Below are 12,412 nucleotides of genomic sequence, written 5' to 3' on the forward strand. Positions count from 1 at the left end.
AAGGAGAAGCTCTAGCAACATGGAAATACAGGAACAAGGACGTCCAAAAACCAAGACGAGGCGCCACTGAGCCTGGCACAGAAGAACATGGAGAACCCAGGAGAAGCCAGGGCGGGCTTAGCCGTTCTTTGTCTTCTGCAAGTAACAGCAACTCCGGGACAGGGTTTCTCCTCTTAGGATCAGCATGGCCACTGTGTGAAGAGCTACAAGCACGTGGGTGGCCTGCAGGGACCAGAGTTATGACCCATGTGCCGCCTCCGTGATCCCAGCTAAGGGAGCAGCGGCAAGCTGTCATTGGGTGTTGCCACCATTGTCCCTTTGCTGTTTTCAGGAAGGGTCTGTGAGAGCCACCGTCAGGGCTGTGGGGAGGGTCTGGGAGGGTATAGACCACACTGTGTGGCTCACTCCCGACATTTCCAAATGATACAGGAGACGGGCAGGCAAGTGCTGGGAAGGGAAGTCCCCTGGCAAGGGCTCCACCCTCGGGCCTGTGCCTACAGACCTAGGTGAGGACAGGCACTCCTGCATTCACGCCCAAATGCTGCATTTCCCAAGACCACCCTGGCCCGCCACGCCCTCATTCTGTGCCTATAAAAACCCCCAAGACCCTAGCAAGCAGAGACACAAGCAGCTGGACATTGAGAGGACTCTGAGAGGACGTCGAGGGGAGCACGGCGGTGGAAGAGCACCCCGACAGAGGCTGGCATGCTAGCAGGCCATCGACCAGCAGAACGAGGTGGAATCTGGCCGGGCAGTTGGAGGACAGCCCAGGCCACCAAGCGGACCAACTCCAGGAGAAAACCATCTCCCTTCTGGCTCCCCTATCTGCTGAGACCTACTTCTACTCAATAAAACCTTACACTCATTCTCCAAGCCCACGTGTGATCCAATTCTTCCGTTACACCAAGGCAAGAACCCATGATACTGAAAGCCCTCTGTCGTTGCAATAAGGCAAGCGTCTAATTGAGCTGACTAGTACAAGCCACCTATGGACAGCTAAACTGAAAAAGCAGCCTGTAACACACACCCACTGGGGCTTCAGCTGTGAACATTCACCCGACACTGCCGCGGAGCCGGAGCCTCAGCCTGCCTGTCCGTGTGCTCCCCTAGAGGTTTGAGGAGTAGGGCACTGAGGAAGCAGAACACACCACCATCGCATGCCCTGGGAGGGGATGAGGGAACTTTTCCCGTTTCACAACCTGTTTTCCCCATATGAAACTGAGAAGTTTTGTTTTGTTTTAAAGTCAGAGTCTCACTCTGTCACCCAGGCTGGTGCCATCGCGGCTCACTGCAGCCTTGAACTCCTGAGCTCGAGTAACCCTCCCACCTCAGCCTCCCCAGTAGCTGGGACTACAGGTGTGCGGCCACCAGGCTCAGCTAACTTTTTGTAGAGAGGGAGTCTCACTGTGTTGCCCAGGCTGGTCTCGAACTCCTGGGTTCCTCCTGCTTCGGCCTCCTGAGTAGCTGGGACTATGATTTCCTACTTTTTGCACTCTTCTGTGCCAGATTTCTTAAAATAAGATCTGCTCCTCTTGTCGCTATATCAGGAGGATGGGCTAGTTGAGCAGTTAATGGGGTGGGGAGGTGAGGGACTTAAGCCAGGGGCAGGAGGAGCTGCCCTGAGCACACCTGTGCTTCTGTGGGGTGGGGAGGGCTGTGGAGGAGGCAGGCACTGGCTACACAGCCTACACAGCCATACACAGTCCCCAACAAGGGAGGGCCTGTCTCAATTTGGGCTCAAAAAAACCCCTCTGGGGAGAGTGAGGGGACATCAAGGGCAAATGACTTGAGCAGGCCAGTGAGGACAGGGGCAAAAGATGATGGTGGGGCGCGATGAGGGCAGAACCCAGGGCAGTCCTGATGCCCCACTCTGTGTGCTGCAGGAGGGAGCGGGGGTGGCAGCGCCTTGAACCACATCCTGGGTGCAGGGGAGCGGTGAGCCCTGGACCTGAGCACCAGAGTTACACACCATGTCCACCTGGCCTGGGTCCTCAGCCCGGGGCCGCCCCTGCCTGCGCCTGTACTTGGAGCCTCCTACAGACACCCATGAGCTTTCTGCCTGGCACCTGACTGCAACCTTTGTTTCCAGAAGGAAAGAGGTTTGGGCAAGTGTGGCCACCCAGTCGGCCGAGTGGGGTGGGAGTACGGCTCCCTGGGCGTTGTCTGGGTGCAGGCCAGCGAGGCTTTCTCCCGCCCAGTCCGACAGATTCCAGGTGGGAATGTGGAAAGCAACTGTTTTCCCAGGATGTGCGAGGTCCCCAGACAGGCTGCCCCGGGAAAAGACAGATGCTGCCCCACGGGGAGAGCCGAAAGCCAGGACGAGGGTTAGACAGCCTTGAGCACAGGGGACATGGGGCCGGGGGTAGTGCAGGCTGACCGAGTGCTGGCTGGCGGCCTGGGGGTGGCTGACACCAGCGCATGGAGGACAGCAGGACAAGGGAAGAGCTGACTCAAACTCCTGCGGCATTCCTGTGGGTCTGCAGACCTTGGGTCCCGGGGGAGGAAGCACACCCCTCTTTCTGACATAAATACAACTTGTAACAGGTTTTTGGCAGATTGGCAAGAAAAGTATATGTAGCTCCTAATTGGTTATTTAAATGCAATGAACAAATAAATGCCTGTTCCTATCTCATTATTTATGTACTGGATCTGCCTGAAGACAGAACGACTCTCCTTGGGCAGAAGCCAAGCCCAACTGTGCGTGGGGGCTGCCCTGCCCAGTACCAGCCCCAAAGACAGCTGGGGCACAAGGAATGGGGAGGACTTGGCAGTGGGCATGGACAGCAGCCCCCACGTGTGTGACCCCTACTCCATGGTATATCCTCCCCACGCCTTGCCCTCGGGCCACCACGCCCCACTCACCAGGCGGGACAGTCACCACTCACAGGCTCTTCTCTGATTTCCCTTCAGCTCCCCCAAGAGCTGAGCCTCCAGCCATGCCTAAGTTCCACCTAACAGTGGCCTCCCTGCTTGGTGACCCCCTCATCCCCCTGGGTGTTCCCTAGCTCACCTTTCTCCTGGGGACTGTGATCACCACCCTGTGCCTGCACCCACCCATCCCAGCCCTGGTTCTGTGCCCTTGGACACCACCCTCCCTGCAGCCCTGGTTCGGCCCTCCCCAGGCCTCCAACTTCACCAGGGCATTGGTCTCTCTCCCACCGCCTCCTGCCAGCTGCCTCGGAGTGTTCCTCCCACTTGGGACTAAGGTCCTCAGGGCCTGAGCAGTCTCTACCCTGCTGGCCTCGGGCCTCCAGGCTTGGCCATCCCACGCTGCTCTCCTCCATATGCAGAACTGTGCTGGCTGTCAGGCCTCCAAAACACCGGCCCCTCCCCCAACCCCTCCTGATTCTCCCTCTGCCCTAGGAGGATGGCTCATCAGCAGGGCCACCCCGAGGGGCAGGCCCAGGCCTAGCTGGCTGTGCACCAGCCCCAGTCGGTAGAGCTGCCGTCGAGTGGGCAGCTCCATGGGGTCCTGTGGGTGGGCGCAGGCGCCTCCTAACCAAGTGCAGAGGATGAGCACAGCTGTTTGGAGAACATGGGGCCTCAGGTGGGCTGGCTCTCACCTCGTCGCTGCCCTTCCCTGGCACGGCAAGCATCCAGCGCGGCTGGCCCCCGGCCAGGATGCTGCTCCGGCAGAAGCCCACACTCTCCAAGCGCACAGAGTCCACGACAGCGTTCCTGCCCTCCGCCAGGTCCCACAGGCACAGCTTCAGGTCTCGGCCCTGACTGCCAGACAAAGAGGAGACATGCTTGAGACTCCCCTGGACAAGTGTCAGCTCCCATGGCCCCTGCAGCGGAAGGAAGGCAAGGCCATGTTTCCAGAGAGCGGGTGCTGTGAGCTTGGATCACCGCAGGTTGGGAGCCTCAGCTGAGGAAGGGCCTCACGGCTCTGGCACTGACACATGAGCCAGCACCAAAGTGTCCAAGGCCAGGACACGCAGTGGACCAAGGCTGTGGACCGACGGCTGTCCAGCGTGGCCCTGGGGTGGGGGACACCAAGCCTGCAGTGCTGCACAGCACAGACAGCAGACTTCACTGTGTACATCCTAAAACCAGCAAACACCCAGGGTGCCAGGCCCCCAGGAAGGACTGCAGACTGTGACAAGGGGGAGAACAGAGGAGAGCCAACCTGAGGCGTTTTGGGGTAGTGCTCATGACTAGATGCTTATGAGGTTGAAGACAAAAATAACTGTGCAAAAACTGCTCCCGTGGGTGAATTAGTTTCTCAGAGGAGTGCAGGTTACAGTTCTGGATCCTCTCCACGTGTACACCTGGTAGAACAAATGAGGAAACCAGGGGTGGCTCACGGGCCCGGGGTCTCACCACAGGGAGATGTGACAGAGAGGCACAGGGAGAGATGGCCTGGCAGAGTCAAATTAGAATTGTAAAGTCAAGACGAGCAACGAGTGGTCAGATGCACAGACAGAAATGAGTGCAGACGGGTGCGTAAGCACAGGTCACCCTGCAACCCAGGCGCCTCCCACTGCTGTCCGCTGAGAACACCACACCTAACCCCAGGTTTTGGTTTCTTATCCTGTTCTCCAAAAACAGGAACCAGGGCTCTGGAGAAATGGCTGACTCTAGGACAGAGTGGAGGAAAACCAAGATGTTAGTCTCAAGCATCCTGTAGTGCCAGGCAGTGAGAAATGCTTCAGAAATAAAATAAGGCTGGGTACAGTGGCTCACGCCTGTACTCAGCACTGTGGGAGGCCGAGGCAGGCGGATAACCTGAGAGGTCAGGAGTTCAAGACCAGCCTGGCCAACATGGTGAAACCTCGTCTCTACTAAAAACACAAAAAGGGCCGGGCGCGGTGGCTCAAGCCTGTAATCCCAGCACTTTGGGAGGCCGAGACGGGTGGATCACGAGGTCAGGAGATCGAGACCATCCTGGCTAACATGGTGAAACCCCGTCTCTACTAAAAAATACAAAAAACTAGCTGGGCGAGGTGGCAGGCGCCTGTAGTCCCAGCTTACTCGGGAGGCTGAGGCAGGAGAATGGCGTAAACCCGGGAGGCGGAGCTTGCAGTGAGCTGAGATCCGGCCACTGCACTCCAGCCTGGGCGACAGAGCGAGACTCCGTCTCAAAAAAAAAAAAACACAAAAAGATCAGCTGGGTGTGGTGGCGTGCGCCTGTAATCCCAGTTACTTGGGAGGCTGAGGCACGAGAACTGTTTGAACCTGGGAGGCGGAAGTTGTGGTGAGCCAAGATTGAGCCATTGCACTCCAGCCTGGGTGACAAAGCAAGACTCTGTCTCAATAAATAAAAAATAAAATAAAATAAAGACTGGGTGTGGTGGCTCACACCTAAAATCCCAGCACTTTGGGAGGTCAAGGCAGGAGGATTGCTTGAGCCCAGGAGTTCCAGATCAGCCTGGGCAAAACAGTGAGACCCCTATTTCTACAAAAGACGCAAATATTGGCCAGGCCTGGTGGTGCGTGCCTGTAGACCCAGCTACTCAGGAAGCTTCGGTGGGAGGATTGCTTGAGCCTGGGAGTTGGAAGCTGCAGTGAACCATGATTGAGCCACTGCACTCCAGGAGACCCTGTCTCAAAAAGTAAAATAAAAATAAAAAAGGATCGGGGATGTCAGAAGGACACAGGCTCTGAAGCTGGAACAATCTGAGAAATCAAATACATCATGGTGGTATTAGATTTTAGCTCAAAGAAAGAAGTAAATCTGCATGAGCCCATCCTCATGAGTGAATGTGTATTATGTATCAGAAAGAAGGAATAAACCTTCCTTCTAGCTTCTTATATTCCAATTAAAGTAGGAATCTGCCATGGCTGGGAGGGATGAGGGAAACAAGAACACCCCAGTAATAACTAGTGCCGGCAGAGTCCACAGATGGATGCTAAAATCAGCGGCAAAAGTGTAAGGGTCTCAACATATTGCCTAGGCTGGTCTCAAACTCCTCGGCTTAAACGATCCTCCCGCCTCGGCCTCCTGAGTAGCTGTGACTACACTCCCCAGATGTTAGTAATTACTGCAGTGGTGGTAACACAGGGCCACACATCCTTGGCTCTCCTCCCCCCAGGAGGTGGAGCTTCATTTTCCCTTTGCATGTGGACTGCAACTAGTAAGCAAAAGCTATACCTTGACAGTGGAGTCAGGCAGACACTTCCTGCCCCAGTGACCAGAGTTGTACTCGCCAAGCCATGGGCCATCAGGGCCCCATGTGTTCAGCATGGACGCCAGGATGATAGGATGAGAAACCTCACTTCTGTGGGTTTCTTCCCAACACCCATCACCCCAGTCTTAACCTGAGAAAATACAGACAAACCCAACCTGAGGGGTGTTCTACAAAACATCTACGCAGTAACTCTTCAAAAGTGTCAGCTAGGTGCGATGACTCAGGCCTGTAATCCCAGCACTTTGGAAGGTGGTGGTGGGAGGATTGCTCGAGCCCAGGAGTTCAAGACCAGCCTGGCTGATATAGTGAGACTCCATCTCTATAAAAAAAATTTTTTTAATTAGTCAAGCTTGGTGGCATGTGCCTGCAGTTCCAGCTACTCAGGGGGCTGAGGTAGGAGAATTGCTTGAGCCTGGGAGATTGAGGCTGTGTGAGCTGTGATGATACCACTGCACTCCAGCCTTGGTGACAAAGCAAGACCCTGCCTCAAAAAAAAAAAAAAGAAGACCAAAATGTTGAGGTCACGAAAATAAATGATCACACACCCAGAAGGGACTAAGGAGACGTGACAGCTCAGAGGATCCTGGAGAAGAAACGTCATTGGTGGACAAACAGAAGAAATTGAAACAAAGTCTGGGTCCCAGTTATTATCATGCACCCATGTTCTGCCAGAAGGGCTGTGCGGTGTGCGGCGTCCACGCCACAGAGAACTCAGCACCACAAAGACTGATCTGGGCAACTCAGTCCCTGTCCAAATCTCCACTGGGGTTTTGGAGAACCTGCCAAACTGATATCAAAATGTACCCGGACATTTGGAGCACATAGACTCGCACAGCCCCCGGGGCTCTGCTAGGCAGCAAGGCTCAATGTGACACTGCAGGGAGGCCGGGATGGGGGTGTCCTCAGCATGACGAGGGCCAGGGCCAAGGGAGGGGAGATGTGGCTGCACACCACGCTCACAGGGAGGGCATCCATGCGTGCCCTGCGGGGAGCGGAGGACTGACTTGTTTTTCCAGGAACTTTAACATTTTTTTTCTTTGAGACAGTATCTTGATCTGCTGCCCAGGATGGTGCAGTGGGGTGATCACAGCTCACTGCAGCCTCAAACTCCCAGGATCAGGTGATCCTCCCACTTCAGCCTCCCAGGTAGCTGGGATGACCAGCGTGTGCCACCACACTCAGCTAATTTTTGTATTTTTTTGTAGAGGCGAGATTTCATGATGTTTCCCAAGCTGGTCTTGAACTTTAGGCCCAAGCATACCTCAGCCTCCCTAAGTGCTGGGATTATAGGAGTGAGCCACTGTGCCCAGCTTAACTTTTATTTTTTTGAGACGGAGTCTTGCTCTGTCCCCCAGGCTGGAGTGCAGTGGCGTGATCTCAGCTCACTGCAAGCTCCGCCTCCTGGGTTCACGCTATTCTCCTGCCTCAGCCTCCCAAGTAGCTGGGACTACAGGCGCCCCCGCCACCACACCTGGCTAATATTTTTATATTTTTAGTAGAGATGGGGTTTCACCATGTTAGCCAGGATGGTCTTGATCTCCTGACCTCGTGATCCGCCCGCCTCAGCCTCCCAAAGTGCTGGGATTACAGGCTTGAGCCACGGTGCCCGGCCGGCCCAGCTTAACTTTTTATTTTGAATCAGTTTTGAACTCACAGGACAGTTGTGAAAACAGCACGAAGACTCCCTATGCCTCCTGCTGCAGTGGCCTGCTTCTCCCAGCCTCTCCCAGCCCGGTGCACACAGGTGAGCCTGTCACCAAGAACCCCGCCTTGTCACCACCACATCCTGACCAAGGGTGAGCCCCAACAGCCTGCAGTCATCCTGGGGCGTCGTGGCCTGTGTGGGGTCTCGCGGGGCACACATTGCGTTGCTGTGGGTCCTGGCTGCCTCTGACCCCTGCACGGCCCCTTCTCTCTCCCTGTCTCTGCCTCTCTCTCATGTTCCTGCACTCCTTCCTTCCCTGGTGACGAGGCCCAGGCCCACATTCCTCAGGGGACACCAGATGATGCTGCCTCTCCTCAGTCATCACGCTGCGAGGCACCCGACGTGCCCTGACCACCATCGGGGGTGTCAACCCTGGTCTCCTGGTCAGGACCCATCGTATTCAAAGGCTCATCACCCCAAATTCTGATCATTCATTTTAGTGCTCATATTGGCCTAGGCTAATGGGAGCCCCTGCAGGCTGGCTCAGAATCCTCTGACATGTGGGTGGCCATCTGTGAGATGTCCAGACCTAGAATCTGCCATCTCCCAGGGAACCCTCACTCCACCGGGACACACAAGCATTTAGAAGCCAGGACCTGGGTGTCCACCTGCTCACTGCTAGAGCATGCCCTGGCCGCCAGGCCCCTCCATATGCAGGCGAGGGAACACACATACGCCTCCCACGCATGCACACAACACACAATCACACACACCACACACCTCATACACACCTCACATACATACACACCACACAGGCATCTCTCACACACACAACTTCCATACACAAACCTCGCACACACAATACACAGGTTCTTTTGACTTTCCCCTTCCCGTGTTGGTAACTCTCCTCTCTGGGCAGGGGCAACCCTGGCCTCTGTTCTCCTGGAGATGTTCACTGACATGCTCAACCAGTGAGCCTGCCCACATGCTCTCACCAACCTCCTGGCCTCCCAGGCTGCCGCTGCCACACCACTCTCCTGATCCTGCTTCTTTGACTGCCTGGATCCCCTTCCTGCCCCATCCAAGGGGCATTGAGGTGGGGGAAGGCAGGACCGCCGGGTACCCACACGGAAACACAGAGCCTTCACTGCACACCGTAGTGAACTCCAGCTGAACCATGGACCTACAAGGGACAACAGCAAAGCTCCAGGGAGACATGGAGAGAGGTCTCTCGGACCTCGGTGTGGGAACTCCCTGCAAGACACAAAGGCACTCTCCATAAGGGGAAAGCCTGGCAGACTTGAATGGACTCCATTAAAATGAGTAACCTTTGTTCATTAAAGACACCATTAGGGGCCAGGCACAGTGGCTCACGCCTGTGATCCCAGCACTTTGGGAGGCCAAGGCAGGCAGATTATGAAATCAGGAGACCGAGGCTGTCCTGGCCAATATGGTGAAACCCTGTCTCAACTAAAAATACAAAAATTGGCTGGGCGTAATGGCGCATGCCTCTAATCTCAGATATTCGGAAGGCTGAGGCAGGAGAATCGCTAACCAGGGAGTCGGTGAGCCGAGATCACGCCACTAAACTCCAGCCTGATGACAGAGCAAGACTCTGTCTCAAAAAAAGAAAAAAAAAAAAAAAAGGGCCGGGCGCAGTGGCTCAAGCCTGTAATCCCAGCACTTTGGGAGGCCAAGACGGGCGGATCACGAGGTCAGGAGATCGAGACCATCCTGGCTAACATGGTGAAACCCCGTCTCTACTAAAAACTACAAAAAAACACTAGCCGGGCCAGGTGGCGGCGCCTGTAGTCCCAGCTACCCGGGAGCCTGAGGCAGGAGAATGGCGTGAACCCGGGAGGCGGAGCTTGCAGTGAGCTGAGATCCGGCCACAGCACTCCAGCCTGGGCGACAGAGCGAGATGCCGTCTCAAAAAAAAAAAAAAAGTAAGAAAAAGAAAACAGCGACAGCTGACTGCAGCTACATGCAACACAGGGAGCTCACAGAGATAAAGCTGAGTGACAGAAGTCACACACAGATGCTGTTCCTTATGTCTCCACACTTTCAAGGAAAAAAGCAGATGAAACTAGTCTATGCTTTCTAGAGACAGATATTCAGAAATAAAGCAAAAATGAGGCATGAGGGGCTACCTCCTAGGGCATGAGGGGCTACCTCCAGGGAGAGCAGGTGGCAGCAGCTCAGGGTTCGGAGGCTCGGGGGCCCTGCGCTCTACTTCCTGACTGGAAGCTGGTTGCTCAGGTGCCCACTCAGCCATAATACAATGCTTTGAGCACACTTGTCTTGCGCTCTTCTGTGAGTACATTATACTTCACAAGAAAAAAGATAAAAATACACCCTGCTGAGGTGGCTGTCGAGGGCACAGGTGCGTCCTTGGCATGCGGGAGGCTGAGGGCGTCCTCCCACCTCCCATCGACATGAAAGCCATCACTTCCTTCAAGGGCCACTTGGAAAGACTTGGCTTCCAAACACAGCTGAGCGCAGGCCGGGTGGCGGCCTACAGGCTCTAGTACAGTGCAAACGCACCTGGCACTCCACACCTGCAGTCTCCATCCACAGACCCCCTGACCCGTGGATGGCTCTGCCTGGGAAGCGGCCACTGCAGCACCATCCCAGCAGGAAGGGGAGGCGCCCTTGAACACTAGCTCCCAGACTGCCCACCAGGCCTGGCACAGCTCCCGTCTACAGGACAGCCTGATACCACGAGGCACCTACGCAAGGGACCACCAAGGGCTACACTGTGGCTGAAAGCTCAGGAGGACCCTTACAAACAGCAGCTCCCGATGCACATGGCCTGGTGGGGTTGTAGAAATGAAGTCTACTCTGACAATCAAAGACCAAACCCACACTGAGGCCCCCTGCACCAGCAGTGGGGGATCTAGGTCGTCTTGGCCAGTACGCAGGCACGACCACAGGGGGTTCTGCAAGCACACAGGCCCAGGGTTCTGCAAGCACACAGGCTCAGGGCCTCTGTTCTCCAGGACAACCCTGGTGCCTCCGTCACCTGCAGCCATCTCCCAGGTGGTAGGCACTGCATGAGTCTGGCACAGACATGTTTTGCAGACTGGTGGGGGCCAGACAGGCCTCATTCTCTGGGGACTGGACTCCACAGTGCCATGAACCAGGCACCGAGTCCAGAGCAGGAGAACAGGCCTGTCATTTTGGAGTTCTGGGCCGTGATGGTGATGGCATGGAGTTCCCTGAATACGAAGCAAGGCAAATCCCAGGACAGCAGGCCCGTGCTCAGAATTCCTGGGCTGGTGGCAGCGATCCCCACACAGGGACAGATGTCACTGTGATCAAGGACAATAGCCTGCTCCGGCATCCAGGCGGCCCAAAGGAGGACTTGTTGCCAGCTGCCTGCAGGCCTTCCCTGTCCCACCATACCTTGTCCCTCCCACTCCCCATGGGAAGCAGAGAAGCCCCTCAAGCACCTGCCCCTGCCTGCTGCTTCCTGGCCTACCTCCGGCCTGTTGTCCTAGCCCCATCACCTCCACAAGACCATGGGGGTAATGTCAGAACCCAGCCTTGGGCTAACCCCCAGGGGCTGCCCCCCCAACTCTGCTGCCAGCTGCCCAGCACCCAGCCCCACTGTCCCTCACCACACTCACAGGCAGGACCTCCAGGGCCTCAGCACATGGGATCTCCCCAACCAGGAATGCCAGGCCCTCTTGTTCCCCCGCCACCTCCTGCTCACCCAGTAGTGCACCAGCGTGTGGAGCAAGGCCCTGTGTACCACGTAACCTCAGGATGAGGCTCTGCCACCCATCAGGAGGATGGTGTCATGGCCATGGGAGACCAAGCTGCAGAAGGGTCCACAGAGGTGGCCCTGGGACCTGGGCCCACGGGATGGAGGCAGAGGCTCCTCTGAGGAGAGGCCTGGGCTCAATGTGGAGCCCTGGACAGGGCCAGCTCTGCTGAAGGCACAGGCTGACACTGCAATGGCGCCACAGCCATCCCCATACGTTCACTAGGCTCTTCCCAGCAGGCACCTGGCCAGACAGCACAGCAGTCATGGAGGGTAGGGTCACACTGTCTCGGGATGGGCTAAGGGCTCGTGAACCGTAGGGGCACCCAGAAACCTGCCCTTGTGCTAAGTAGAGGCTAGAACAGTGGGGTCTGAGTTCCAACGGAGACAGGCCACCTCTGTGGACCCTTCCTGCTGAGGCACAGTCTGGACAAGTCATGCCCAAGTGATGTGTAGGGGACAGAACACACACGTGAGCTCGGAGCCCTGAGGGAGGAGACTGCAGGGGCAGAAACCATAGGAGACACTGCAGGGGAGACTGGATGGGGAGATGGCCCTCACTCCCATGCCCACTTCAGAAACACAAAAGCACACCGCTGTGGGACAGCATTACACGCCCAAGCCCAAGCCCCTCCCCCGGCCACTCAGCTGCCATCTTGCCGGCCACATAGCTGTATGTGGCACATCAGGGGCTGGGTCCTCTTGGGAAGAGTCAGGTGCATTGTCATAACCTAGTGAAGGGACACACATGGCCAGGGCTCAGCTGTCAGAACCCCCAGTTCCCAGGGCCTCCACCGGCACGGTGTGTGACCCACCATGTTCATGGCACACGGCTCAGGCAGGAAGGGCAGTGGACAGGGAGGCCCTCCT

At 56.3% G+C, this 12,412-nt stretch overlaps 1 protein-coding gene across 3 annotated transcripts in view; it reads right to left on the reverse strand.

The window, feature by feature from the left end:
* GNB1L (G protein subunit beta 1 like) overlaps positions 1-12,412 on the reverse strand; it is a 70,047-nt gene that overhangs the window by 20,286 nt on the left and 37,349 nt on the right. For 2 of the 3 annotated variants that reach the window (XM_023192597.1, XM_023192596.2), the window contains one exon: positions 3,564-3,726. In XM_023192597.1, the coding sequence (XP_023048365.1) occupies positions 3,564-3,726 (163 nt within the window). Of the gene's footprint in view, positions 1-3,563; positions 3,727-6,094; positions 6,284-12,412 lie in introns of those variants that run through there. The other variant, XM_023192598.2, reaches the window with a different exon arrangement.

This window comes from Piliocolobus tephrosceles, chromosome 19, assembly GCF_002776525.5.
Source record: "Piliocolobus tephrosceles isolate RC106 chromosome 19, ASM277652v3, whole genome shotgun sequence".
Lineage (NCBI taxonomy): Eukaryota > Metazoa > Chordata > Mammalia > Primates > Cercopithecidae > Piliocolobus > Piliocolobus tephrosceles.